Raw genomic sequence first — 27,750 nt, 5'->3', positions numbered from 1 at the left:
AGGAGCCGGGTGGCACTTAGAAATTGGGCGGAATGCACGGGGACAGAGGGTGGGTCTGGGAGCCAGGGAGTTTGTCTGGTGGGGTTAGAAAGAGAGGGAAGGAGTAGGCAGGACCTGGGGGCTTCCTCTGAGCCTCAATGAACCCCCATTCTAGGCTCAGGGGGCTCAAGTCTCCTTGCTCCCTTACCAGACCCTGCAGTAGGTAACAAGAGCCTGGAAAAGAATGAGCCAGAGGTTCTCATTTAAGAAAGGAGAGTGGGGATCCATCTGAACATCTGGTGGACGATCCCTGGGCTGTGTGTACTCAACGGTATACATGAACCTGCTCGGTATTCAAAGCTTGTGTTTCGGGGCTAGGATACGTGGCTCATGCCCACATACTACTCACTTGGTGAGCTCTCACTAGGTGTCAGGCCCTAGGCTAAACTCTACAGGGATTATTTTATTGAGATCTTACAGATCTTTACAACACTTCATAAAGGGCCTGTTAGGTAACACAGTTGGCAAACAGTAGGGCAAAGATTTGAACCCAGGAAGTTTCAAGTTGAGAGCTTGTGCGAACCACTGTCCACACTGCCTTTCCTCTGGGTTTGCTGGTTGAGTACATGAGACAGGCACCTGTCCGTGCATGTGGGAATGTACAGGGCAGGTACTCCCCTCAGGTGGCCACTCTGCCACCCCTACCTCCCTGTGTTGTGAGGGTGTAGCACTAGGTTCCAATTATGGAATGATCCCTAGGCGCCTGGCTCTTGAGGTGTGGTGGAGGCCACATCAGGGTTTATCCCTCAGCGACACCACAGAGAAATCCTACAGAGCCTCCCTGCCCCAACCACAAATCCCCTAATGGGCTGGGCGCCCTCCCAGGTGTGTGGGGAGCCAGGCCAAGCTGCGTCTCCCATGCCTCCTGCACCTCAGGCCTCGGGCCCACCAGAGGCCCTGCCTCATCAGCCTGCCAGTCCCTGTTCTGGCCACATCCCCCAAACTTGCCTCGATGTCCCTGATGTTGTGCATGAGCTGGTAGGCAATGTCCTTGCAGCCCTGGTTCAGAGCCTCCGGGGGCATCTCATTGTCCGAGTACCAGTCCCGGTCAGCAGAGTGGGCGTAGGCGGCACTGGGGGTGGCGTGGTTCACTCGCGTGGTGGTCACGATACCCACAGATTTCCCTGAGGTGTGGGAAAGGAGGGGTTGGCTTTGTCTGGAGGTGGGGTGTCCAAGCTGCCTTCTCCCTCCTCAGCTAAAGCCTGGCCTCCCGTCAGTTCCACTGGCTGCCTGGGCCTCAGTCTCCACCTTAGTCCTAAAGTGGTGATGGTGGCTTCTGAACCCCCAGGCAGCTCAGACACTTTCCTCTGACCCGCCCCCTCCGGTGGGCCCTTGAACTGTGGGCTGGGGTCCTCTCCTCCATGTAGGACACCAAGAACACCATTCCTACAGGAGGCACTCCCTCCCTCCCCTCCCCACCGGGTGCCCTGCAGGGGTCCCTCCTAAGGGCTCTCAGGTGTCAGCCAGTGTCTGTCATCTGTGTCAGCCAGTCTCATACCCTGACTCTGAAGTTTCTGGGGGCATGGGCCAGGCCCTCCCAAGTCCAGGAGAAAGGGAGGAAAAGACATTTACTGAACCCCCATGAGACTGGTGCCGGGCTAGGCCCCTTGCCTTCCTCACACTAAGCCTATGAGGGGGCTATGTTCTCATGCCCATTTTATAGACAAATGAATAGGCTTAAGGAACTGCACCAGGATGCAAACCCACATCAGAGCGGGTTCCTAAACCACCAGCTTGCCCTGTCCTAGATGGGATCCCATGAATATTTCAGACTTCCAGAATACTGGAGCTGGAAGAGCCCCAGAGAACATCTTTTTCTACCCATTGTACAGTTGGAAAGACTGAGGCCCAGATAGGTCACAGAGCTGGGCCCCCTTCCACCCTGCTAACCCCACTCACCAGCGTCCTTGGCCCAGCGGAGGATGGAGGTGACCTCGTTCCCCTGAGTGGTGTTGCAGTAGGAGCGCTGGGTGGCTGCGCTCACCCCCACGGTGCCTTCGTTGGCCTTCACCCCACACAAGTAGGCAGTGGCCGTGCCTGCACTGTCAGGGACCTGAGCATTGGTATTGTATGTCTGCAGGTGGGGAAGGAGGGTCAGGCAATGGCCAGGCCTTGGCTTACCCTGCTGCCCAGCCCACTCCCACTCACACCATGGGGCCTGGGGTATGAAGGAGAAAGAGAGGCCTCCCACATCCTAGGCTGAGCCCTGCTACCCATGTGCCCCACACTCCCCCAAGCCACAGGATCACCTAGCCGCCTGCTTTCTGCTCTCATTCCCCTTGCCCTGGCAGCCAGGGCAGCAAGAAGGGCCAGAAAGGCAACTTTCCAACACATGGAAACATTTGCAGAAAAGTGGGGGCTGGGTCAGCTCAGGCCTTTCTCTGGGTCTGGAGGCTGCAGGAGCCAGCTAAGGGGAGGGGGAGGCAGGTGAGTCCTGGAGAAGGGAGAGAGGGGATTCTTGAAGGAGTGGGCCAGGTGGGCTAGGGGAAGAGGGAAAGTAATGGGGAGGCAGGATCTAGAATGGGGAAATGGGGATGAGGCCCTCCCCACCACCACCAAACCCTTCGGACCTCTAGTAGAGACCCTGAAACTGTCTCCCTTCCCCCCAACCTGAGGCACAGAAAACATTGGAGTCTCTTCTGTTCCCCCAGAGTGTCTAGAGGATCTTTATTACAGAATGCTACCATCAACACCACCGGTAACAATAGCTACCGCTTTACATCAGTAATCTAATTAACTTTCCCGAACCACCTCGGGAGAGAGTGAATACAACAGAACCTCTAGGGGAAGCATATATACTGATGATTCCGTAATTTATATCAAGTACAAAAGAAGGAATATCTCATCTATGGTATTAGAAGTCAGGGTGGGTAGGCAGAGGGCTGGGGAGCAGAGGGGCACTTGGGAAGACCTCTGGCTTCTGTCATGTTCAATTTCTCCACCTGGATGCTGATTATACCAACACGGGCAGTGTGTGAAAATTCAAGCTGTGCCCTTGTGCACTTTTCTCTGTGTATGTTATTCTTCAAAAGATTTTTTTTAAAAAATCAATGAGCTAAAACTCTCCAAGTCGTGGGAAGTAGCTGCAGCTGTTCTCATTTCACATTGGGGCCACAGAGACCCCGGAGGGCTGACCACCTTACCTGGGTCTGTGGTAGCTTGAGAGGTCTAGCAGCCCCCACACCTGCCCTTTCCTGCATGCTGTCTAGCTGAGAAGCGGGAGGCTTGGGCTCGGTGGGATAAGGGCTGGAGCTCACCTTGGAGAGGGCCACGTAGGGGAACTTGTCCATCTCTAGCCTCGTCTCCTCCCCGGGGCTGTGGTGCAGCTGACCCTTCAGGATGCGGGCGGCCGTCACGGTGGAGACGCCCATCCCTGTGGCGGGGAGAGGGAGGCCTCAGTCTCTTGGGCTCCCTGCCACTCCAGTCAGCCTTCTCGGGCACCCATACCTCTCTAGTTTGGTGCCAAGGCAGGCTGAGCAGTGGGCACTATAAGATGTCTCTGTAAATGTGATGGTGCAGCCACTCTCTCTCTTCCCTCCCCATACCTTTGCCTTGCACAGCAGACCTCCTGGGTCCACAGCCTGCCCACCCCCCATCCTCTTAAACATGCTCTCCAGGGTCCCGGGCTCTTCAACACAGCCCCCCTTCACCTCCACCTCGCTCCATGGGCCCCTTTCCAGGTGCCCCATCCTGCCCATCCCTCAGGCCTCACCATCTCCCAGGAACATGATGACATTCTTAGCCACGTTGGTGTTGAGATTCTGAAGCCTCAGGGCGTATTTCAGGGTCTGCTGAGCTTGGTCTCTCCAGTACTTGGGGTCTTTCTCTTTCTCTGTACAGATAGTGAGGGAAAGTTGTTTGGCAAGTGGTAGGGATAGCTTCTCATCCCCAGACTTACAGATACCCCCACTTCTCATGCCCAAGGGCAGGGCACCAGGACTTGGGGAGAAAACAGTAGTTGCCGATCTGATAGCCGTCCTGTGGTTTGTAAACATACACCAATCTGATCTTCCAAACAAGCCTGTGGACCCTGGGTCTTCTCTCCATATTTCAGAATGAAGAAACCAAGGCTCAGAGACACCGAGCGACTCGCCCAAGGACACATAGCCCTGGCAGACACTGGCACAGCTGGGCTTCACGCCAAAGCCGAGGCTCTTTCCTTCCACCCAGTAGAGAGACATTCTGCTAAGGCAGCAAATGAATTGTGCGAGCGCAATTAGGAGGGTAATGTTTAAGCCGTTCAAGGGAACAAACTATTTCCAACTGCAGGGGTCCCCAGACGTAATCAGCCATCAATTATAAACTCTGCTGAGCTTACTCATTAAAGCAGGTTCAGCAGGAACCTGACTTCGTGACAACGTTAACAGCAATGATGGAAAGCAAGACTTGTCTTTTGTTTAAAGACTTGCCTTTTGTTTAACGTACCAAATTTAAAGTAGCCACAGAGAATCCCGTTAGGATAAATTAGTACGTTCTGTATTTCTAATCTTGAGATAAAACGGGAACCAGCAGTGCTCTCTTCTCTCTCTTTTTCTCTCTCCCTCTCTCTTTCCCTTCCTTCTTTCTTGCCCTACGTATCCAGTAGGCAGTCCTCCAAAGGAAAGAACACAGCTGTAGTGTCTGACAGACCTCAGTTAAAGCCCCTACTGTGCCGAGTGTGGACAAGTCACCTCCCTGAGCCTCAGTTTCCTCCCCTTCAAATACGGTTGTTTGTACCTTCCTCTCGGTCTTAGGAGGACTGGATTAGATAAGGCAAGTGACACACCTAGCCCACAGCAGAGGATCGAAATCTCCCCTTTTCTCCCCCTAGTAATTCCATCGCTAGGCCTGGACCCCCTCGTTCTTCTAAGCAAAGGCCCAGGATCCATGTCCAGGGGATCAGGGTCCTTCCCACTGTCTGCTGTACTTGGGCCCCTCAAATCCTCTGTACTTAGGCCCCTCAAATCAGAGTACGGAAGCCTGGAGATGGAAATTCCCTGGCAACTCTCTTTCTATGGCCTCCCATTGCATGGAAGGGAAGGCTGAGGCCAGGAGGGGTGGGAGGGTCTTATCCAAGGCCGCGTTGCATGCCCATGAGCTAAGGACATGATCCTCATTCTTTGGCCCAACGCAGGCCCCGCTGCCTTTCAGGACAGCTGTGGGTGAAGAGCACAGCTCTCCTTTCTCACAAGCACGGTTTCCAGGTAAGTGCCAGGTGCTTGCCATGCAGCAGCAGCTCCTTCACCTCCCACACTCTGCACCCCTCTCCCAAAAGGCCTCACCTTACGTTATCCCACACTCAATTCTTTAACCCTCACCTTCACCCTGGCAGCCCTCAGCAGCACCTGTCTCTTCTGAAGCTGTCTAATTTCAGACCCCACTGGCAGAGTCCCCAGCTGGAGTCTGGACAGCGTCAGCCCTTCCAGCCAGCTGTGTGTCTACAGGCAAGTTCCATGCCTGGGAAAATGGGAGAACATAGCTACCTACTGGCAGTTTTAGGATTAAATGAGATAAAGCCTGGGAAAGTGCCCGGGCCAGTGGTTTTGATCAGGGCTCCCACTGGCTCAGGGCTGGTTCCCATCTCCTTCCTCGTCACACACCACAGTGCCAAGGCTTTGGCCATTCGGGTGCAATCCGGGTGGTGGTGAACTTCCATCCATCCTGACCACCTACAACCTGCCCTCCCCCCAGCCCTGGGCAGACGCCCTTCCCCACACGTCAGCCAGCCCTGTATCTGTTACTTCTTCTCCACAAAACCTCTATTACCAGTTTGCCGAGTTCCCTGCTGTGTTTGCTCCCTGCAGAGCCCTGTCTTTTCCACCAGAGTCATCCCAGGGCCTGTCCCCCAGAATGGCTCAGAGGGTATCAAACTGACTTTATGGTCAGAGAACTGATTTAAGCAATGATGGCTTTGCACAGCTGAGTATCTGGAGGCCATTGTTGCCGGAGACCATTAAATGACACTCACAAATGCTCACGATGTAATGCTATGTAAAGAGTACTTTTCAGTATGTACTATAGGTTTCCATTTATACGAAGTTCAAAAAGACAAAACTCATCTATGGTGGCAGGAGTAGGCCTAGTTACTTCCTTGGGCTTGGGGGTAGGGTGTGGGGTTGGGTGGGAGGGATACAGGAAGCTTTTGGTGTTCCATCACTGGAAATGCTCTTTCTTGATCTGGGTGGTGGGTACATGGATATAAAAATACATAAAAACTCATCAAGCTATATATGTAAGATTTGTGTACTTTAGTGTAAGTTATACCTAATTTTTCTTAAAAAGAAAGAAAACACAATGTACTACCACCCATCAGAATGGTTAAAATGAAACAGATACAAAAAGACTGAGTTGCTGAATATTTGAGATTTTTCATTTTGTCCCTTTTTCATTCTTTCCAGGGACTCAGTTCTAGGATACACACCATCTCTAAGGATACACACCAAAACGCACCACAGCATCGCAAAGGAAAGAATGACCTGGGAATCCAGTAGCTCAGGTTCTATTCCCAGAACTGCTATTGACTCCCTGTGTGACTTGGGAGGGCCAGTCCTTCTCTGTACCCCAATTTTCTAAGAGCCCCCACTCCCTGCCAGACACTATGACTGTCCCGTGTCACCCCCACGACAGTCTTAATTATTATCTCCACTGAACAGATGGAGACATGAAGACTCAGGGAAGGCAAGTGGGGGTGTCCAGCCACATAATGGGTTAAGCCAAGGAGGGCTGCCCTCTCCAACTACAGATACCAAAATACTAAAAACAAACAAACAAAAAACATAAAAAACGGTCCATAGCTTGAAAAAGGAAGAAAAGGGGGAAGGGCTATCCCCAAGATCCAGAAATTAAGAGGGAATTCAAAACCAGAGATAAACAGGAGCTAATGCTGAGGGGCCCTTGGGTTGTCAGACTGGGTACAGGTCTAGGTTGAAACTCATTTAATGTACACATTTGACCTTGGAGCTATGGAAGGGATGGGGAAAGAAAGGCAGTCATGAGAAACGTGAGCTCAACTCCAAATTTGAGCCCGTCTAAGAGGGGTCTGAATTTATAACATAAGAACCTCAAACTGAGAAATTAACATAAAAACGTATCATCTAGAATTAGTCGAAAAATCAAATACAATACTGCACTGTAGAAAGACTTCCATATGAGTCCCCAATATAGAAAACAAAAAACAAAACAAATTCCTATTGAAAATGAGTTTGCAAGCAAAAATTACAAACCGCAAGGAAATGTACTACTGCATGAGTTAGGCAGACAAAACCAACAGAAGGCTTTGCATACCAAGACTTGGAAGAGTTTCTAGAATAAGTTGTATTTCAGATTATTGGAGAGAAGAGAATCCCTAATTAAAGAAAAGGGAAATATAAAAGGGGAAAGAGTGACCTACAACCCTAGCACATTCAGTAGGAGAGCTGGGATTTCCCACCTTGACCATTTGTTTCCAGCTCTTAAAAACTTGGGATGGTTCTATGACCCTGAACACAGACACTACCCTCATTCTATCCCACCTGTACCAAGTCTCGCCATCCCTCCTCCTGTGCCCCCCAATCCTACCTGGCACTAAGGAGGTGGTAAGGCAGGTGCCAATGGCCAGCACTAAGAGTGGTGAAATCATGGTCCACTCCAAGACCTGCTCTCTCTCTGGAGCCCAGAGATGCAATCGACGTTTGTGGACTGGCTGTGGTCAAGCGTTAGCTGATGTTAGCTGATGTTCCAATCCTAGAAATGAAAACGAGAAAAGGAAAAGAAAAAAGACATGTAGGGCACAGCTCCAGAGTTCATTTCTTCATTCCCTTACGTGTTCGTTCATTCATTCATTCATTATTTGTTGAGCACCTACGGGTATTATAGACCAGGTCTGAGGTTAGCCATCGGGATGCAAACGAGGTGGCCCTCCCTCTGGAAGCTTCATCACACAAACGGTTGTAGAAGTATAAATGAGCATGATGCTCCAAAGGCGTTCCTTCCCATTTCCCAAGTGAACTTCCACTTTCAACCCTCTGAAACCCAGAACCCACCAATTTTGGTCTTCCCGTGAAGTGCTTCTCATTGTAGCATGCATCAGAATCTCTTTAATAAGAGAGCTTATTAAAACAGAGTCTACTCCCATCCCCACTCTCGCCCAGAGGCTCTGATTTCGTTTCCAATAAGCACCCAGCAATGCCCCCTCCTGCCTGGTGGACCCCACAGTGAAAAGCACTGATCTACAACATCCGTCTTCAGCCTTTTAATCCCGTATCCCAAGCACATCAGAGACAAAAAAAGAGTTCCCCCTTTTTTAGAGGGATACCTACATTTGCTACATTCTCTTCTAGAGCTTGTGATTTATGGTGAGAAATGTAAAAACTATAGGCGTGACATACAGGAAAAGATTGGCTGGTAAGGGTGGCCATTTCTGGACAGTAATATTACAGATGACTCCGATTATTTTTTCTGCATTTCCCAGATTTTCTTCTGTGTTGAGAGGTTACCTTTATAATTTTTGGAAAATGTTATTTAAAAAAAAAAAAGACTGGAAGGAAATACACCAAAATGTTAACTGTGGCTTTCTCTGGGCAGCAGGACGGTGAATGATTATTTCTTCTTTTTCATTTTTATTTTTTTGAATTTTCCAAATTGACTAAAATGAGCATGTATTAATGGCATAAGAATGTTTTTAAAATGTGGTCATCCTGTTTGGTTCACAAGGGGTAATAATCCCACTGGCAGCAGAGAAATGTACTGCCCCTGCTGTGTATAAATGCTACCGGAAGATGAGGAATTTTAAATGGCAAGAGTTTTACTGGGAAATAATGTTATTATTTCCACCCAAACTGAGATAAAAATGATTATTCCATTTGTTGTGAGTGTGAACCTAAAAATTAAAGGTGAGAGGCAACAAGCATTTATTTGGGATCCAAAAAGAACTGCAATTCTGGGAAGCACTGATTCAGGCAGAAACCCAAGTAATGTAAAGGAGGTGAAGGCAAGGGGTATTTATGAGACAGGGAAGGGAAACAATTACATGAATAGAAGGAAGGAGTTTCTATGAGTGCAGATAAGCTAAGGAAGGAATTTCTCTATAGGTGCAGATAAACTAACACAGTGATGTTAAATCTAAAGAATATCATTAAGGTTCAGTTACAGTATCAATCATAACATTTGCTTTCCTGTTATCTTTGCAAACAGTTGTTTGGATACAAGGCTGCTTTAGGTCCCGTCCAAAGGCTATGTTGCCCAGTTTTAACATTCCAAAGGTTTGAGAACTAAGACATGCAAAGCAGTTCCTCTGGGGTGACAGCTCTGACTCCACGGTGAAGTGGTTCCGTTTATATTATTTTTCGCATGAGAAACAGCAGTGACGGACAACATTCTACTGTTAGAGTCTCATGGTAGATAAGAAACCACTCTACCACCGGAAGTCGTGATCTTGATTCAATCTTAAAAACATATATGCTGCACTCCAGTGCCCAGAGGTGAGGGTTCGCCTGAACCACATCCCACAAAACATCCGGCGTTCACCCGACGTGCCATCCAATTGCACAGCTCTGTGCTTTTCCACCACCTTCTTCATCCACCTGGCTCCTTACAAACCCAGCTTGGCAGTGGGGGAGGGGAGAGTGGGACTCGAAAGGAAATACCCTACACCTAACATCTGTAGCACTTAACTCTGGTGGGATTTCAGATGATTTTTTTTTTTTTTTAAGATTCTACTGTACTTTCCAAACGTTTCTAGAGTAAATCCTAACATCCTAAAAATGTTACTAAATTGACATGTCATATCAATACATTAAAATATTATTCAAAATAGTTTAAAAACTGAAGTCACTTCTTTCAGGACGCCTCCAGGATGATCCCTCGTGACCATCTACTACCTCTGGACTTCATACCATTTCAATCACTGCACAAACCTCCCTATTTTGAAAGTAATAATTCTTTCCTGATCTGTCTCACTCACCACACTGACAGCTTCTAAGAGCAGGGACTTTGCCTTGTTTGTCTGTACTGCAGTGCTTGGCACAGTAAATATTTACATCAGCTGAAAGCTTGGGCTCTAAGGGGGGAGGTGGGAAAAGGGAAGAATCACCCCAAATCCTTCCTCTGCGTGTGTAGAAAAGTCCAGTGTTGGCAAGAGTATCCGTGCACTGCTGGTGGAGTGTCGATTGGTACAACCACTTTGGAAAACTGGCAGCATCTACCAGAGTTGACACCATCCACATGCCCTCCAACCCACTTATCTCCAAGAGAAATGCGCACGTGTTCACCAAAAGCCATGTACCAGTACATTCACGTCAGCCCCGTTCATGATGTTTGTCTTCAACAGGACGGATGAGTACATTGTGTGGGTTCACAAGATGGAAATCCACACAACAATGAGAATGAATGATCGACAGCTCCACACAACAACATGGATGAATCTTGTGAAGGTGAGGTTGAGTGAAGGAAGCAGACCCAAGAATGCATATAGTGTGATTCCAATGATACTAAGTATAAAAACTGGCCAAGGGCAGTAGAAGAGAAGATAAAGTCTACACTGCGGGGTGTGGAGACTAAAGGGGCACAGGGGACTTGTGAGGTTGGTAAAGTTCTGTTGATTGGTCTGGGTGCTGGTTAATTGGGTGGGTTCAGTCTGAAAACCCAACAAACTGTCGGACACTTTTCGGTACGTATGTTATACTTCAACAAAATACAAACACAACTTTCTGGGAGATTATAACAACCTGCAAAGCACACAGACAAAGTGAAAAACGCCTGTGTACCGCACATCCCAGTTTTAAAAGATTGTCATCACGATTTCTCACTAGTAACCTATGACGTTGACAGACAAGGACTTATGATGTCCTTTGTAGATGAGAAAACCAAGGCATTGAAAGGAGATGTGACTTGCCCAAAACTACAAGCAAGAAAGTAGCAACGCAAAACTCTGACGAAGGACTGTTGCTTCCAGAATTAGCAAGGGGGTTACCACTGGTGACCCGCCCAAGGATGAGCCTTCTGATTCCCTAACTGCAGATTGAACATTCCGAAGTTTAACGTGTATAGATTTGTGTCACCTCCCCCACATCAGGATACAGATGGTTCTACCATTCCATAAAAGTCTCTTGTGCTGTCTCTTTGTAGTCACAGAAGCCTGCGTCCAGAATCCTGGCAACCCCAGCTCTGTTCCCTATTACTATGGTTTGATTGGTATTGTGTTTACATATTTGCAATGTTCAGTGTTCCAATCATGACCACAGTGTATCTCTTCATGCATTTAGTTCTTCGTAGTCTTCAACATACAGATTCTGTGTTTTGTTAGATTTATATGGCTGTATTTCACTTTGGGGGGGGCCACTATTATAATATCATTATTATAAATTGTTCATTGCTAGTATATAGAAATACAATTGATTTGTACGTTTTGACCTTGTAGCCTGTGACCTTGCTAAACTCACTTATTACTTCTAGGAGTTTTGCGTTTATGTGTGTGGATTCCTTGCCGTTTTCTATGTAGGCAATCATGTCATTGACAAATAGGGACAATTTAAATTCTTCCTATCTAATCAGTATGCCTTTTATTTCTTTTTCTTGCCTTATTGCACTGGCTAGGACTTATAGCCCCGTGATGAATTGGAGAGGCAAAAGTGAATATCCTGGTCTTGTTCCTGATCTTAGAGTGAAAGTATTCAGTCGTTCAGCATTTGGAGTGGTATTTTCAGGTGTGAGGTAGAGAAGATTTGGTGGGGAAAATAAGAAACATGGTTTTGCACATGTTGAGTTTGAGGTGTCTTTTAGAAATGGAGAGGTCAAGTGGACAGTTGGATATACGCATCTGGCATTTGGGAGAGGGGTCTTGGCTAGAGGTATACGCTTGAGAACCCTGGGCACATAAGTGGCATTTAAAGCCTTGATGAAACTTGGCAAGATCTTCTGGAAATAGAGAATGGGAACATAGACAACTATATGATAAAAGCCCTCAGAAAACCAGGAATTGAAAAGAATTTCTTTAACTTAATGAAGACGTTGTACCAAAAACATACAGAAACCATCATACTTACTGGAGAAACTTTTGGCATATTTTTCTTAACACTGGCTTATAAGAATTTGGGGCAACCTCTCTGTACATAACTACGGAAATGAATTAATAAAGCGTGGTGGTGGCAGTATCTACGTGGCAGTGGTATTAAAATCAGAGTCAAAACAGTAGCAGGGATGGAGCATAAACACACGATTGAGTGAAGGATGCAAAGAATAAAGTGCAGTTCTCTGTATGTAAATGTAAGCCAGACCCACATACAGAACACAGCATAATTTACAAGGACACATACAAATTCAAGGGCTTATTAAACACATTAGCATGAAGACCTTTGGGGAGTGGTGGGATTGGTCATGGGGAGCAGAGAGCAGGGATGAAGGGGAAAATGAATAAATAAAACAAGAACTGAGCTCATGATATTACACCATGCACTGAGAAATATGACTCTTTGCATTTAGGGTCCAAAACAAATAAGTAATGAGGAAAAATAAAAGTGAAGGGTGCCCCAGGAGATCTAAAGGACTCATCCAGCCCTACATGATTATGCTTATTTGTTTATCTCTATTCTCTGTTAGACTGATGCTTTGTGAGAGTGAAGACCATCTTATCCATCTTTGAATCTCTAACCCAGTGCACACGGAAGCAGCTCTGTAAATACTGACTTAAGGAAAGATCCCACGGTAGTGGCTGGAATGTTCTGAATTCTGGCCCCAGGGATGTGGCATTGCGATGGGCTTGTTCTGGAGACTGACAGGTACCTTCTCCCATTGCCTCTACTTGGAAAAGGAGAGGGGGTGGGGATCCAAGAAACCCTTCAGAAGCCATAGTCTCCCTCCTCAACCCCCACCCCCCATTCAAAGGCTGTTCTCTGGCAGCCCTGGGTGATGGGCTCTGTGGGGCCCACTCTGGGGCTGCGGGGCCCCAGCTGCCCACTACCCTCTGCCAATGCTCTACCAGCTCAGAATGGAGCATCCGGGTGCATGCCAAGCCCATCACCCCCACCTCCCAGCCGGATCGTCTCTGCCAGTCTCTCGGTTACGTGCCCTGGTTATTCATGACAAGTGTGCAGAAGCCCTGGCCGGCTCTAGCCCCGGGAGAAGGAGCAGCTATTGGCAGGTCAGGGGAGGGAGCTGAGGGGCTGGGGCTTGGCCCTGAGAACTGAATCAACATCCAGGGGCAGAGGGCACAGGAGCCCAGGGAGTTTGGCAAAAAGCCATCCATGGGCTGGGTCTCAAAAGGTTCAGGACAAACGACAGAATAACAGAACTAATAAAATCACTACCATTTCTTGGGTACTCTTGTACCAGCTCTGTGCTGTTTACATCGGTGAGCTCACTTAATCCTCACAAATGTTGTTAGCCTTGTTTTACAGTTTAGAAACTGAGCAAAGCCTCTCAGCTTATCCACAGCCAAGCGCAATTCAATCCCAGGCTGACTCAACCTCTCTGGGCCTCAGTTTCCCCATCACAGAGAGGGAGAGAGGAGAGGCTAGTCCCCACCCTTTCACCATCCCACAAGAGCAAACAGAAGCCAAAGGAGTTTAGTGCAGGAGAGATGGCAGAGGAGGGAGTCAGACCAGGGTGAGCTCTCCTACCTGAGCGGCCTGGCCAGGCGGCAGGTGAAGAAACACAGCAGGCTCAAGACCATTAACAGGAAGAGGAGGCTGAGGGCTGCTGTGAGGACCATGTCCAGGGCGGGAGACAGGAGGGCCATCTTGGGGCAAACAGGGCTGTTAGGAACGGCCTCCACACCCTGCACACGCCCAGCCACACGAGCCTTGCATGCCTGCTCCAAAGCCCTGGGTCAGTGGCCAGTGACCTGGCTTTGTTCCCAGGTTAATCTTTGGGGATTAGCCCAATAAGCTCCCCTCCCTCAGCCCAGTCCTTCCCCACCTGATGTTTGTTCACTCACCTTTGTTTATTCATTCTTCATTACCAAACATTTACTGAGCGCCTGTTGTGTACCTGGTTCTGTTCCAGGTACTAAGGATTCAGAGGGAACAGGACAGACACAGTCTCTGTCCTCTTGGAAGTTCCTGACCAGCCAGGGTAGAAAAAGCCCCTACTGTGTACCAGCGTTGTGCTGGCACCTTGTGGGATAAAAGAACAGCAGGAAAGGAGCCTCTGGCCTGGGCCACAGTCAGTTTTTCCCCAGCAGCAGCAGCGGCTGCTCCACCCCATTTACAAGCCGAGGAGTCTGAGCCTGCACTGAACCAGCTAGACGGGTGAACACATGTCCTCGAATACAAGGAACTGTCTTTACTGAGTATCAGCTGTATGCCAGGCCCCACATAAGCTAGGTACCGGTATCCCCATTCACAGATGTAGGAAACAGAAGCTCAGAGGTGCGATGGTGGCGTCGGAGTTTGAACCTAGCTCCGCTAGCCTCCACAGCTATAACCCCAGCTCCATCACCTGGGGACTGGGATGATAGCAGCCCTGCAGAGGAGCAAGGAGGCTTCAGTCAAGTCTCCGCCTGGCGTTGGCCCAAAGCCAGTGGTCACCTGAGAGTCAGAAACAGCCTGGAGGTAGCTGAGCTGCCACCTACCTGGAGGGGCCCTTTCTGCTTCTGAAGTGCCCCCTCCCCCTTTTCCCTTCTCTCTTGGGTTCTGACAACACCTCATAAAGTCAGGATGGTGATTATGATTCCCATCTTACAGAAAACTCAGAAACTGAGGCTCAAAGAGGTGAAGCCGCTTCACGCACGCAAATCCTGGAAGCAACCGCAGCTGTGTGCCTGGGAGGCCAGGCCTGTCCCGATCACACTTCCTGCCTCCTGGGACACCTCAGATCCCATTGTACAAAGTACCAAGATTGGAGGAGCTGCTTTTACCCCCTCGGTGCCAAGGGACGTCCCCAGAAAGGCCACACAGGTCACCATGACAATAGGAAAACCAGCCACTTTACTCCATTAAACCTTTTTCTTTCTCAATAATCCCTTCACTTGAATTGAGTCAGCTCCTCACAATGTCCTAGGGATCCAAGGCAGGGTAGGGCTTATTAGCCCCATTGACATCTGGGGAAATTGGGGCTTATCAGTGAAGTCATTCGGTAGCTGTCACATAACAGCAAGCCTGGTCCAAGCCTCAGCTCCAGCACTTCCCAGCTGTGTGATGTTGGGTCAGTTCCTGAACCTCTGAGCCTACCGTCTTATCCATCCAGCACCCATCTCCCATTCTTTCCCATTCAGGAGAGCACCTACGGTGTGCTAAGACTTAGCTGACCTTGTTTTAATCCTCATTAACCACCTGCCCGTATCTAGCTCTCAGGTGGTTAATGAGGATTAAAATAAGGGAGTGGAGAGGAATGGAAGCCCAGGGGGCTGTGATGGAGATGACCCAGGGTCACACAGATAGATGGAAGGTGCTGAGCCAAGCCCTGCACAGGGCCCCACCCAGGGGTCACCCCTGTTCCAGGCTTCTCTGCCACAGGGGTGTTCCCGCACCACCCAGCCCCCGAGCCTGGACACTCTCTAAAGCTCCACCCCCACCCAACCTAATAACTCAGTGAGACCCAAGGAGTGTCACTTTGTGCTTCATAGCCGTCCCTGACAGGGTCAGAGGGGAGTTATTTGTCATTAGGGAACCCCCAGTCTAGAGGTCACAATCCTAGAATGTCTGGGCTGGGGAGGGTCCTTCAAGCAGTTTTCCCCAAATATACCAGACCACAGAAATCACTTGGGGTGATTGTGGACAAAGTCCTATTCCCAAGTGGTTAACTGGGGAGGGGTATAGACTGAGAAGTGCCTGAGGGAACTTTCTGGGGAGATAAAAGCATTCTTTACAATGACTTGGGAGCTAGTTAAAAAGTACATATACTATATGTAAAATTCATCCCGGGGGCCAATAACCCCACCCTGCCTATATCTTTAGGAGTGGTGAAGATCTGATAAGAATTGAGTTAAGGGAGTGTTGGGGTGGGAGAATTTAGTTTAAGGAAGTGACTGTATTCAAATTTTGAAAAAGAAATTGAAGAGACATAACAGCCCCCCAAAGAAATTCGTGTTCCCCCCCTCTCCCAGATCTACTCAGTCAGAATCTCCCAGGCAGACTGGGGAGTCATACTGTGAGTAGATTCACCTGGGAAAGTTCACCTTACATGTTATCCCATTGCCCAGATGGGAAGACTGAGGCCCCAAGAAGAGGAAAGACTTACCCTGGGTCTCCCAGCTCCTACTTCCCAGAGACACACCCAGGGAACAGTCAGAATGGGCCCAAAGCCAGGAGCCAGCTGGGAACCAGTTCTTTGGGCTTTCAGCTGGGCCTTCTTGGCTCTTCTAAGGAGCTGAGGCTGTAGAGAAGCGTGGAGTGCTCCCTGTGCTCTCTGAGGGGAAATGGGATGGGAGTTGGGGGCTCCTGCAAGACCAAATGGGCTGCAGCAGCTGTCCAGGGAGGGAGCACTACCAAAGAGCAGCCCAAGAACGTCTCAGCTACAGGGTCAGAGACAGGGGACATAGAATCCCTCTCTCAGCCAAGCCCAGTGTCTCTGGCAAGCCTTGCTGGCCGGGACTTTATTCATTTACTGTGGGAAGTTATTTATGGCTGCCATGAAGCAGCCTCTGGGTGAAAGGCTCAGGAAGGAATGTGTGGTGGTCAGAGTGGGCTGCAGGTCAGACCCAAGGAGGGACTTCCCCAGGGGGCAGTGGGCCAGTGCTGGTGACAGAGCACAGCTCAGACCTCTAGCTGCTGACAGCACCCCATCCTGGCAGAAAACAGACGTGGGGGTGTCTAAGGAGGCTTGGTGTCAACCTGCTTGCTGCCAAGCCATTGCGTCTTTGGGGCTCTGATGAGACACCAGCTGTCCCCTGAGCACTTTCAGCCTCAAGACTTCTGCACACTGTGTTCTCTGGTGTGGAATGTTCCCTGCTGTCCGCTTGATGAAGTCCTGCCATCCTACCTTGCCCTCAGTTCTGCTGGACTGCCCTGCACCCCAGCCCAGGCGGCAGTTACGGCTCCTCCCGAGCTCCCAGAACACCCCCAGGCAGGTGCTCAGGGTCACCTCCTCACCATGGTGTGAGCTCCTGGAGAGCAGGGATTTTGCTCTGCTGATGGCGGCAGCCCCTCGGCTGGCAGAGCGTGGCGCAGTGCTGGTTGGGTGGGGAATGACCATAGGTGGGCCAAAGGGTGGCGGGGTCGATGGTGAGTGGCTGCAGAGGCTGTTCAGCAGCAGTAAGGCCGAACTCTGGAGCCAGGCCTCCAGGTTCAAATCCTGCCTCTGCCAAGTTCGAGCTGAGCAGCTCAGGGCCAGTGACCCCACACCTCTGTGCCTCAGGCATCTCACCTGCAAAGTGAGAGACTAATAAAAGCCATAGGACGTTGTAGGGATTATATGTGTCAATATATGGAAAGGCTTAAAACAGAGCCCAGGACATGGTCAGTGTTCAATGAACGTCAGCCAGCTGCTATGATTACGTGGCAGGGGAGGATGGGCTGATGAGTAAGCACGGCAGATGAGGGGCTGGAGCTGAGAATGGACAGACCCTTCTCTGCCCACTCATCAGGCAGCCCATCCCCCCTGGACTCCCCAACAGACCTGCTCACCTGGACCCCACAGGGTCTTTCTAGCTCTAAGACTCTAGAAACAAAAAGCTCACCTGCTTGCTGTGCGCCTCCACTTGGTGGGGGTTATTTAATTAAGGGGTAGAGGTCCCAGCTCTTACAGTCAAGGAGGTCTGTTTCCTGAGAGGACCAGATGTGTATGTCTGTTTCTTTCTCTGTCACACACACACACACACACACTTGCATGGGACAAAACAACCCAGCAGGCATTCTGACGTTTTCTTTTCCTCTTGAAGGAGAGAGAGAGGAACATCCAGGGTCAGCCCGGAAGGTTCCATGGAGAGGGTGGGAGGACAGCCCAGCTGGAAGCGTTGAGCTGGAGAGAGAGGCAGGCTGCTACTGACAGGAGGACCCAAATGTGCAAAGGCCAGGAGGCAGGAACACAGGATTTCGAGATCAGGAAGAAAGGCAGCAGCTGACAGCTGGTGACGGAAGACAGAGACGCAGCCTGGACTGACCGTGAAGGGCTTTGCTCCCTGAGCTTGGCCTGGTCAAGAGCAGGCCCTTTGCATGCATGCCCTGTCTCACTTACAGGCCTCATCACCAGCCCATTTTACAGGTGAGGATGTTGACGCTCAGATGGTCTGCCACTTGTCCAAGGCCACACAGCAGAGTTGGAATCGGAAGCCCCAAGGGGCTGGGTTCTGGAGCCAAAGATTTTCCCAGGCTCCCTGGGGTGCCTGGACAATCTTGATACCACAAACTAGCTTTGAGGCCAGAGGACTAAAGCCAGTCAAGATTCAGCTGGTGGGAGGAGAGCTGGCAACAGAGAGGTGGGGGAAGCAGATGGCCCCAGAGACCCGGCTGAGGCCTGGTGTGCCGGGAGCACCCAGGCAGAGGAGGGTTAGGGATGATTGTTCTTTGGGCACACAGGCTTCCACCACCCCATGGAGAGGACATGTTCTGTCCCAGGCTACCTCACTATGGGTCAAGCCTGGAAGCTAAGTGAGGTGGGGGGTGGGGCATGCACTGTATTTCCCTGAGAAATCGGCCACCCCCCCCGCTCCCCATACTCTGGTACTTCACTCAGCACCCCTGCAGCAGGACCCTGTCTGGTACCAGGAGATGTGGCTGTCCCATCCTTGCTCTCACAATCCACAATAAGGAAGGCCCAGAGAGGGTACATGACCTCCCCAGGGTCACACAGCACATCAGTGGCAAGGATAGGTCTCCCCACTAACCAGGATTTGGGGAGCTTTTACTGGAAGCACAAGGCTGTCTGTGAGGCATAGTCTGGATGCTAGTGTCTTGGAATTCTACACATTAATGATTTGGGTCAATTGAAGAGAACATTTCAAACAAACTATTCTAGAAAAATCCTTATTTACACATTTTGTCATTGTATTCTTAATAATAGCAAAACTTTTCATACCCCTTACTATGTGCCAGGCATTGTTCTAAACATTTCACCTATATTAACTCATTTAATCCCCACAACAACCTGAGGTAGGTACTATTAGTCCCATTTTACAAAAACAGAAGCACAGAGAGGTTAAGTAGCTTGCCCAAGGTCACACAGCCAGTAAGTAAATGAGCCAGAATTCAACATTACTTGTGAATGTTCCTGTCTCCCAGAGCCAAGTATAAACTCCTAAAGCAGGCCACCCTGGAAATGAACCACATTTGTTCTCTATGCAGTGTGTATATTATGTATTTGTAGATGAATGGATCACATAATGGATGAGGCAAATGAATTATTTGACTCATACTTACTACACACTCTTCTCAAATGTCGTTTCACTGTATGTGCATCACAGCCCCCTGAGGGAGAGCTTCCCCTTTTCCCTACTTTATAGAAGAGAGGTGAGGTGACCTGCCAAGGTTACACAGTGTGCAAGTGGCCAAGAGTCACATCTAAGAATGACTGAGTTCAAATCCCTGAGCTGCAGAACCACCTGGGACTTGAAGTGGGGAGAGGGGAGGACCTTCAACTCAAGACCTGGCTCCACCCCTGGCCAGACCAGTGACCCGGGCACAACCCCTCCTCCCCTACAGTCCCCTACTTCAGCTGGTCCTCACACAGGACACGGGGCCACCACGGCTCTCCCTACTTTCCGCCCCCAATGCCCCACACGCCCTGGCTGCCCTCCCCCAGGAGGGCCTCCATTGCACAGATAGCCCCACATGGGCTCTGGATTGTGGGGAAATGGGCCATGAACTTGTAACCTACTGGGTAGTTGGACAGCACAAGTAGCATCCCTGGGTGGCGTATGCAGGGATCTTGTAAACGCCCTGCTCACGTCAGAACGGGGAGTATACTGATGTTCCCAGAGATAGCGCTCATTGCAGCTGGGTCCACGGATCAAGGCGTTCCTCACATTCCCAGAGAACCTTCCAGCCGGCAGAGGCTCCTGGCCGCTCTTGTATTTGATGTTCTCAATGACCGTGGAAAGCAGCAGGGCAGGAGCTACGCCCCAACCCCCAGACAAGAAACCGAGGGTGCATAGCTTGGCAGAGCCCCTACGGCTTACTGGCTTCTTCACCTTGGGCAAGTCACTTCACCTTTCTGGGTCTCAGTTTCCTAACATGCCCAATGGGGATAATCACAGTAGGTGCCTGTCACTGTGCTATTGTAAGAAGGAGAGTTCAACAATGAGATAGAGGTTCAGGGTTTGGCACGTAGTAAACACTCAATAAATGTTTGTTAATAGTGACATGGTTCACGTGCATTAGTCTAACCCAGGGGTGCCAACTGCAGCCCACAATCCATTGTTAATTGGCCCGCAGCAAATTCCAAAAATATACTTAGTTTACTTAAATAAACCAGGTGAGGCAATATGTACTCCACCTTGAGTGAGTGGCCTGGCTGTTTGTGTATTTTACCGCATATGGCCCTTGGTGAAAAATGTTGAAAAAAGTTTGGACACCCTTGGTCTAATCCTCACAACACTACGTGGTAGGTGCTAGCATCACAGTTAAGTAACTTGGCCAAGGAGACACAGCTATTAACAGGACATCATGAAGGGGAAAGAGGAGAAACTCTTAATGGAGCACCTACTATGTGCTGGGAGCTTTTTGTTCAGCTTTTCAAGAACCCAGTGAGGTGGGAATTATCAGCCTCGGGTCAGAAGAGAAACCTGAAGCTCAGAAAGCGGAGGTACAGGGTCACCCAGCAACCGCATGGGAGAGCTGGCATCTAGGCCACGCCTGTCTGGCTCCACATCCAGTGTGCTTGCTACCTCCACTGCAGTCATGCATCAACCTCCGTCACGGATGGCAGACCTGATGTCTCGGCTGCCTCAGGTACAGGGAGCCCTGGGTCAGCATGCCGGGTCCCGGCCGTGAGTGCTACTAGACTCATTGTGGTATGCCCGGCTGCGGCCTCCTGCCCAGTCTTCATGTCAGGCTGTTCCCTCCCCCAGACCAGCTCCTCCTGGGCTTTCACGCGATTGTAGCCTCCTCAGGACGTCTCATATCTGGACAGAGCACTTCCTCCATAAAGGGAGCGGCTTCAGTCACATTGGTTCCTACCCTCCCACGTCAGCCCCTCTGGGTTTCTAATTCTGCACAGAGAGGCTGAATACTCAAGGGCTGAGTCCTCATCTGTAAATCAGAGATAATTAACACCATTCTGCCTCCAATATCGGCTTCTTCCGGGGAGGAATTTTGCACACTGTAATGTGCTATGCAGATGTTTCTATGGCTTTCCACTGCTCCCCCTCTGATGACTGGAGTGGATATTTGTGGTCATTTTTGGCCACTCAGAATCCATTCCCCCTTGCTCATAACACTACCAAGTTTCCTTTGGAAAGCGACCGCCCCCCCTTTCAGCCATGTGGTTTGGGTGGGATTGATCCCGCAACAGCAGCCCAGGTGGGTCCTGATTGGCTTAAGCTGGATGTCTGTCTCCATCTGGATGGTGTGTTGTGAGGGTGGCGGGGAGGGCATCATATGGAGCCTGAAGATGAAGCAAACCCTCAAAAGGTGGACTAGACAGATGCAGAGAATCTGAGTCTTTGGTGACATGGTTTGAGCCCCTTGATGCAGGGGGCTCCTTGCATGTCTGAAAGCCTGTCTCTGAACATCACAGTTACATGAGCCAATTAAGTTCCCTTATTGTTCGCCTTGGACTTTGTTACTTGGAACACAGAGTCTCACCTCAGGACTCCAATTCAGCTAGTTTTTCTCAGCCCCTTGCATTGTAAGCAAACACAGCCAGCTCTTGCTACCAAAGAACAAATCTTGCAAACAAGCTAAAGATGGGTTGATCAGTTTCAAGTGCATGGTACAGTAAGAGTCCAGCTGAATACAAGTTAGGTTTTCTTCTTGGAATCTTGTAGAACTGTAGGAGGTCCTTGAGTGGGATTTGCCTAACAGCCCTGCTCCGTGTGGGATTTGGACCCTCCCCTTCCATCAGCCTGTTGTCAGTTGAGTTTAACAACTGTTTGAACACAGGTTCTAATTGCCTACTGTATGCCTGGCCCTGCACTGGGGGCTATAGGTACAAGCTCTGCCTTCTAGGTCCTTCAGTCTAGAGATGATTGGTCATGAGACACATTTTAACTGGGTTTTACACAAAAGCCCTACGAGGTGAATGTACATGGATAATACTTCTGCACCCATTTCAGAGGAGGAAACAGAGCTCAGAGAGGTGAAGTGACTTGCCCAAGGTCCCTCTGCTAGAGGGGCAGGGCCAGGACATGCCCACGGATCTATCTGGTTTCAAACCCAGTGCTTCTTCTTCTAGCCTTTGTGGCCCTGGCCATTTGTCTGAGATGGTCTCTTCTGCTTAGGAGCAGTGTGAGTGGCTTATAAGCTAAAGAAAAGAGGAAAGCCAAGTATCAGGGTTTTCCTGTTTGCCCGTAGGTCTTGGCTCCTTGAGAAGCCCCAGTTTTCAGGCCCATCCAACTTTACTCTCCTACAGGACTCACCTTTTAGAGGCTGTGGGATCAGGTAAGACTCTGAAATTCAGGCCCCAAATGCTTTCATGGAAAGCCGTTGGCACCCCAAATGAGCTGTCCTGGTCTCTCTCGTGCCTCTGCCCTCCATCTCTAGGATGCAGCTGACACTGATTCACCATCCCCCATGCACTAGAGCCTTCCCTGTATGTTATTCAAGCAACATTTGTTCGACCACTGTTTATTGAGCATGTACTATATACACCAGGGACTGTTCTCGGTGCCGAACAAAATAGCCCCATTCCTGCTGGTGGGGAGACAACAAGAAGTAAAATCAATAGGGTGTCAGGAAGGGTAAGTGTAACGGGGGAAAAGAAGGCAGGGAGGAGGATGGGGAGGTGAGGCACTTTATACAGACTTAAATAGACAGGTCAGAGAAGATCTCACCAAAAAGTCATCCCTGTAGCCTTGCAATCATCCCACGCAGCCGGAAATGTAATTCCTAAACTGCAGATAAGGAAACTAAAGTTTCAGGATTAAATCTCAAGTCTGTGCATGTCAATCTAACCAGCTGCGGAACTGAGATTCTGGCACAGGACTGCCTGTCTCCCATGTCGTCTCTCCCTTAACTGTAACAAATGGTACTAGGAGCCCTTCGGCAGATGAGGAAGCTGAGGCTCTGCAAGGCAGTGTCACATGCCCAGACCCACAGGAATACATGGTGGGGCCGGGGTTCAGCCTCTTGGCAAGGCCCTCATCGCTGTCCAGCTTCAGCTCTGAGCTCGTTGAAACTCGATCCTCCTCTTTGCTGACTCTGCGAGCTCCAAAAATCCTCCTCCCTTTCCCAGAGTCCCTTTGGCTCTCACTCCCAGGTCACGTGAGCCCCTAATTGTCCAACCCACCCTTGCTCTGCCTCTTCAATTCACTTCTGGCCCATCACTAAACCCACATCTGCATGAAACCTACGAAAGACATCTTGTGTCTGGCCAAGGGCAGAGAGATCACTGGAGTACACGTGTAAGGGGGCGAGGTAGCTTCTCCCTGAGCTTTCCCAACAGAATTTGTTCAGTAATCCTCAAACCCCCGTCTAATCTTTCTGGACACTGCAGTGTAGTGGAAAGACCTTGGCCATGGAGGAGGTGGTCACAGGTTAAGTCCTGACCATGCAGCTTTGAGAGTGACCTTATGCCTGGGGCTGCAGGTTCCTTATTTGTAAAACAAGACTAGTCATCCTTATCTTGCAAGGTTGTTATAAAGATAAAAGGCAAAGGAGAATGTATCTGTTAAGAGATAAAATTTAATAGACTGTATACTGAGAAAACACTTAGCAGAGCTTGGCAGACAAACATCAAGAATTTGTTGAACTGAGTGGAGAAATCTGTATAATGGTGAACAACCACCAGCAGCCGAACAGCTGCATTCATTGTGTTCCTATACTCTGAGGTAGGCACTCTTAGTGTCAATCGCATTTTACAGAGGAAGGAAAAAAAGCACAGGGAGGTTAAGTCACTGGCCTACAGTCACACAGCAGGCAAGTGGCAGAGCTGGGATTATGAACTCAAACTGTCCAACTCCAAAGTACAAGCTCTTAGGTTAGTAAATTGAGGCTTTGCGAGTTGAAATAACTGCTCACTGGAACACAGTGATTAAATGCAGACCCAGGAGGGGATCATTGCCAGCCCCATTCCAGAACCTTTGTTTTTAACCACCCCACCAGCTGTCAGAGCTAACAGGGAGGTACTCTCAGAATAATCTAGCACTACCCAACAGTCTCATTTTTTTCCCCGAGCAGGAGCCTGAGGTCCAGAGAGGTAGTGTGACTTGCCCAAAGTCACACAGCCAGTTAACTGGAAGACTCAGGACAAGCACCCTGGTTTCCTAACTCTAGAACCTTGTGCCATCACTGAGTATCACACTGACCATTAGGGGCCATCAGGGAAGGAGTCTTGAGAATGCACAAGAATTTTTCCAGCAGAAATGGGGGGAAGACAGTCTGAGTAGAAGGAGCAGCCCATGCCAAGGCCTGGAGGCCATGAAGGTCTCTTTTTAGAGAACAGTGAGCTGTAAGGTGTGTGCAAAGTTTGGGGCAGGGACAGATGATGAGGCTGGTGTTTCATATTGAATATTTCCTTTTTTTTTTTTTTAACACTTTCTTATCGTCTTATGTTGCTACTGTCTTTCCTTATTTCTTTTGCATGTTTCTAATGCTTATTTAAAATTCTTGGTCCATCTCTTCTAATATCCCTGACTCCAGGGGTGTCTTGAATCAGTTTGCTGTCATTGTGCTCTGGCTGATGATGCCGAGCAGGAGGGGAAGGGGCCACACACACTCTGCCCTAAAACTAACAATGAGATGAAGTTAGATGGCTCCTGGACCCTCTTCCTCAAATCAACCCCAGAGTAATCATAGAGCAAAATATCACTACACCTAGGAAATTATGGAGAAAACAGAATCTCCTGGGGAGATAGAAGGAGGTTTTCAATTGGTATGTGTAGGGTAGGAGGGGTGCTGCAGCCAGGAGAAGGGGCAGGACACCGTCTTTAGGGTGGTGGAGAATACAGTAGAAAAGAATATCAAGGCTGATTTCTGCTCTTCCTGCCTCTTTGCATCAAGCCTTGCCCAGCAACCCCCTCTCCCCCCCAACACACACACATGCCCGCTGCCCTGGAACAACCGCTCTCACTTAGACATCGGCAGCCCAGGCAGGTGGCACAGGTGTGTACGGGAATAAATTCAGGGCAGTGCAGCAGGCAACGTGGAATTGCATGAATCAAAAGGGAACGGAAGCGCCTCCGCAGTCACTCTGCGACCCCTTCCCTCCCAGATCTCCAGGCTGGTGGATTCTGACCTGGCAGACAGCCCCTCCCCTGGCTGCTTCTTCCTGGGGTGCTGAAAGTGAGGCCCAATCCGGTGCAGTTCGTTACTTTAGGGTGCGAGGGTGGCGATGCCAAACCCAGTGAGGAGCTGTATGTTTCTAGTGCCTATGGGTCTCCGTTCTGGGACTGTCATCCCCTTGGGCTCATTGGTGCTGACAGAGACTGGGGTAAGGCTTCGATTCTTACCCCAGCACCAGACAGAAGAGCTGAAGCCCCCCAAGAAATGAGCTCCTGGGTTAAATAAGCATTAGAAACACTCAAAAGAAATAAGGAAAGATATTAGCGATACAAAACAGAACAAGAAAGCATTAAAGGACCCAAGTGGAACTACCATATATATATGAAATAACAAACATAATGAGTAGCATGGACAAGGTAGCTAAGGAATGAAACAGGAAACAGGTATATCAGAAAGAGGAACACTTCTGGAGGAAGGAGGGGTGGTCAGGAAGGGTGAAGAAACAGATAAGATGAAAGAAATGGTGAAACAGTTAAAAGTTAAAACATCAACCCCAATTATGCCATTAATTTGGAATGGATTATAAACCTAATTATAAAACCAGAATCATACAGCTTCTAGAAGAAAACAGAAGAGGATATTTTCATGACTTTGGGGTGGGCAAGGAGTCCTAACTTCATAAAAGAAAAAAGTGATAAATTAGACTTCATCAAAATTTAAAATTTCTGCTCATCGAATGATACCATTAAAAAATTGAATGGAAAAGAGCATGCACAGCACATATAGCTGACAAAGGACTTGTATCCAGTAAATAAAGAACTACCAAGTTGACAATAAAATGATTAACACTGCCTCCCTTGCCCCCCTGCACACACAATGGACAAAAGACTTAGCCACTTCAAAAAGAAAACATACAAATGACAAATAGTTCACGGAAAGGAGCTCCACATCATCAGGTAAATGAAAATTAAACAAATTTCACACCCACCGGAATGACTAAAACCAAATCAAAATTACCTGCAAATCAAACATTGTCAAGAATGTAAAAAAATCTATTAGTCACATATGTCACTCAGGGGAGTGTAATATACAGTACAGTAACTTTGGAAAAGAGTTTGGCAGTGTTTTATAAAGTTAAACACACTTATCACATGATCCAGTAATTCTATTCCTAAGTATTTGCTGAAAAGAAATGAAAATATTGCTACACAAAGATTCATACATAAGTGTTTATAGAGCTTTATTTATAATACTCTCAAAGTGGAAACAGTTTAAATGTTCATTAACAGATGAATGAAAACACAATGGTGGTATGTCGATAAAGTGGAAAACTACTTAGCAAAAAAAAAGAAAAAGTGAACTCCTGACGCAACAAATAAAGGTGAATCTCGCAAACATGATGATAAGTGAAAGGAACTGGACATGAAAGAGCACATGCTATATGATTCCATTTATATGAAATTAGAAAAGACCAAATGGTGAAAGAAATCAGAACGATGATTGCCTTTGAGAGGCAAAGTGGGCCAGGAAGGGGTGTGAGGGCACTTGCTGGAGTGATATAAATATTTTTTTAAATCTTGTTTTGGGGTCATGGTTACAAGATAACATACATGAATTGAACACTTAAGATCTGTGCATTTTATTGTCTGAAATTCTACATCAACCAAAAAAGAAAGAGATGGAAGTATAAGTGCCAACATATAGATAAAAGGAGTCCCAGCAGAGGAAAATAAATCAAAGGAGGACATATTTGAAGAAATAATGAAGATAGCCTTGGGACTAAAGAAAAATTAATCTCAATTTGAAAGGGGCCCAAATATATCAAACAGGGCAGATAAGGAAAAATGCGCACTTAAAAGTATTATAGTGAATAGCAAAAGACAACAGACACATTCTAAAAGTCTAGAAAAAAACAGATCATTTACAAAGGAATAAGTATCAAATTGAATTGACCAAAGTACCAAAGGAAAAGAAATTGAACCGAGAATTTTATATCAGCCAACCTGTCATTCAAATGTTAAAGGCTAATAAAAATCACAACATTCAAAAGCTCAGGTTTGTACAAAAAAAGACCTCTCTCCACCCTCTCCCCCCAAAAAACAATTTTGAAGTAACTACTTACATAATAGAAACAAATTCCACAGATGATATTAAAGACATGTGAAGGCTGAGCAAATAACTTTTAGAGTTAAAAAAAAAATTCCAAGATCAAAGAAAAGAATAAGGAGAACATATATCAAAAATAACTCTGAACTAAAAAATCCTGAAGGGCATGTTGATGAAGAATAAGGGCTGAAGGGGAAGAGGGAGATCAAGGGATCTGAGAAAATGCTAATTTTATCTTTGTAGGGAAAAGCTATAGCTAACCATTTTTTAAAGTCATAAACATTAAAAATAAAACAGAAAAATCAAGGTTAATTAAAATGAAAATGTAAGATGATAGAAACAAATTCATGCACATTCTTTTTAGGAACATAAAAACATTTTAAAAATCGGTCACATA

At 48.3% G+C, this 27,750-nt stretch overlaps 1 protein-coding gene across 3 annotated transcripts in view; it reads right to left on the bottom strand.

Moving 5' to 3' along the window:
- Positions 1-27,750, bottom strand: part of ALPL (alkaline phosphatase, biomineralization associated) — a 54,554-nt gene that overhangs the window by 10,861 nt on the left and 15,943 nt on the right. For 2 of the 3 annotated variants that reach the window (XM_088790410.1, XM_088790409.1), the window contains 5 exons: positions 7,576-7,740; positions 3,752-3,871; positions 3,297-3,412; positions 1,939-2,113; positions 988-1,163 (listed from right to left, as the gene is read on the bottom strand). In XM_088790410.1, coding sequence (XP_088646536.1) covers positions 988-1,163; positions 1,939-2,113; positions 3,297-3,412; positions 3,752-3,871; positions 7,576-7,636 — 648 coding nt within the window. In that variant the 5' untranslated portion in view covers positions 7,637-7,740. Of the gene's footprint in view, positions 1-987; positions 1,164-1,938; positions 2,114-3,296; positions 3,413-3,751; positions 3,872-7,575; positions 7,741-13,610; positions 13,817-27,750 lie in introns of those variants that run through there. The other variant, XM_088790411.1, reaches the window with a different exon arrangement.

This window comes from Rhinolophus sinicus, chromosome 14 (genome assembly GCF_057876585.1).
Source record: "Rhinolophus sinicus isolate RSI-liver-muscle chromosome 14, RSI-T2T, whole genome shotgun sequence".
NCBI classification, from domain to species: Eukaryota; Metazoa; Chordata; class Mammalia; order Chiroptera; family Rhinolophidae; genus Rhinolophus; species Rhinolophus sinicus.
Note: the sequence above shows the minus strand (reverse complement) of the source record. Positions and strands in the feature narration are given on the sequence as shown.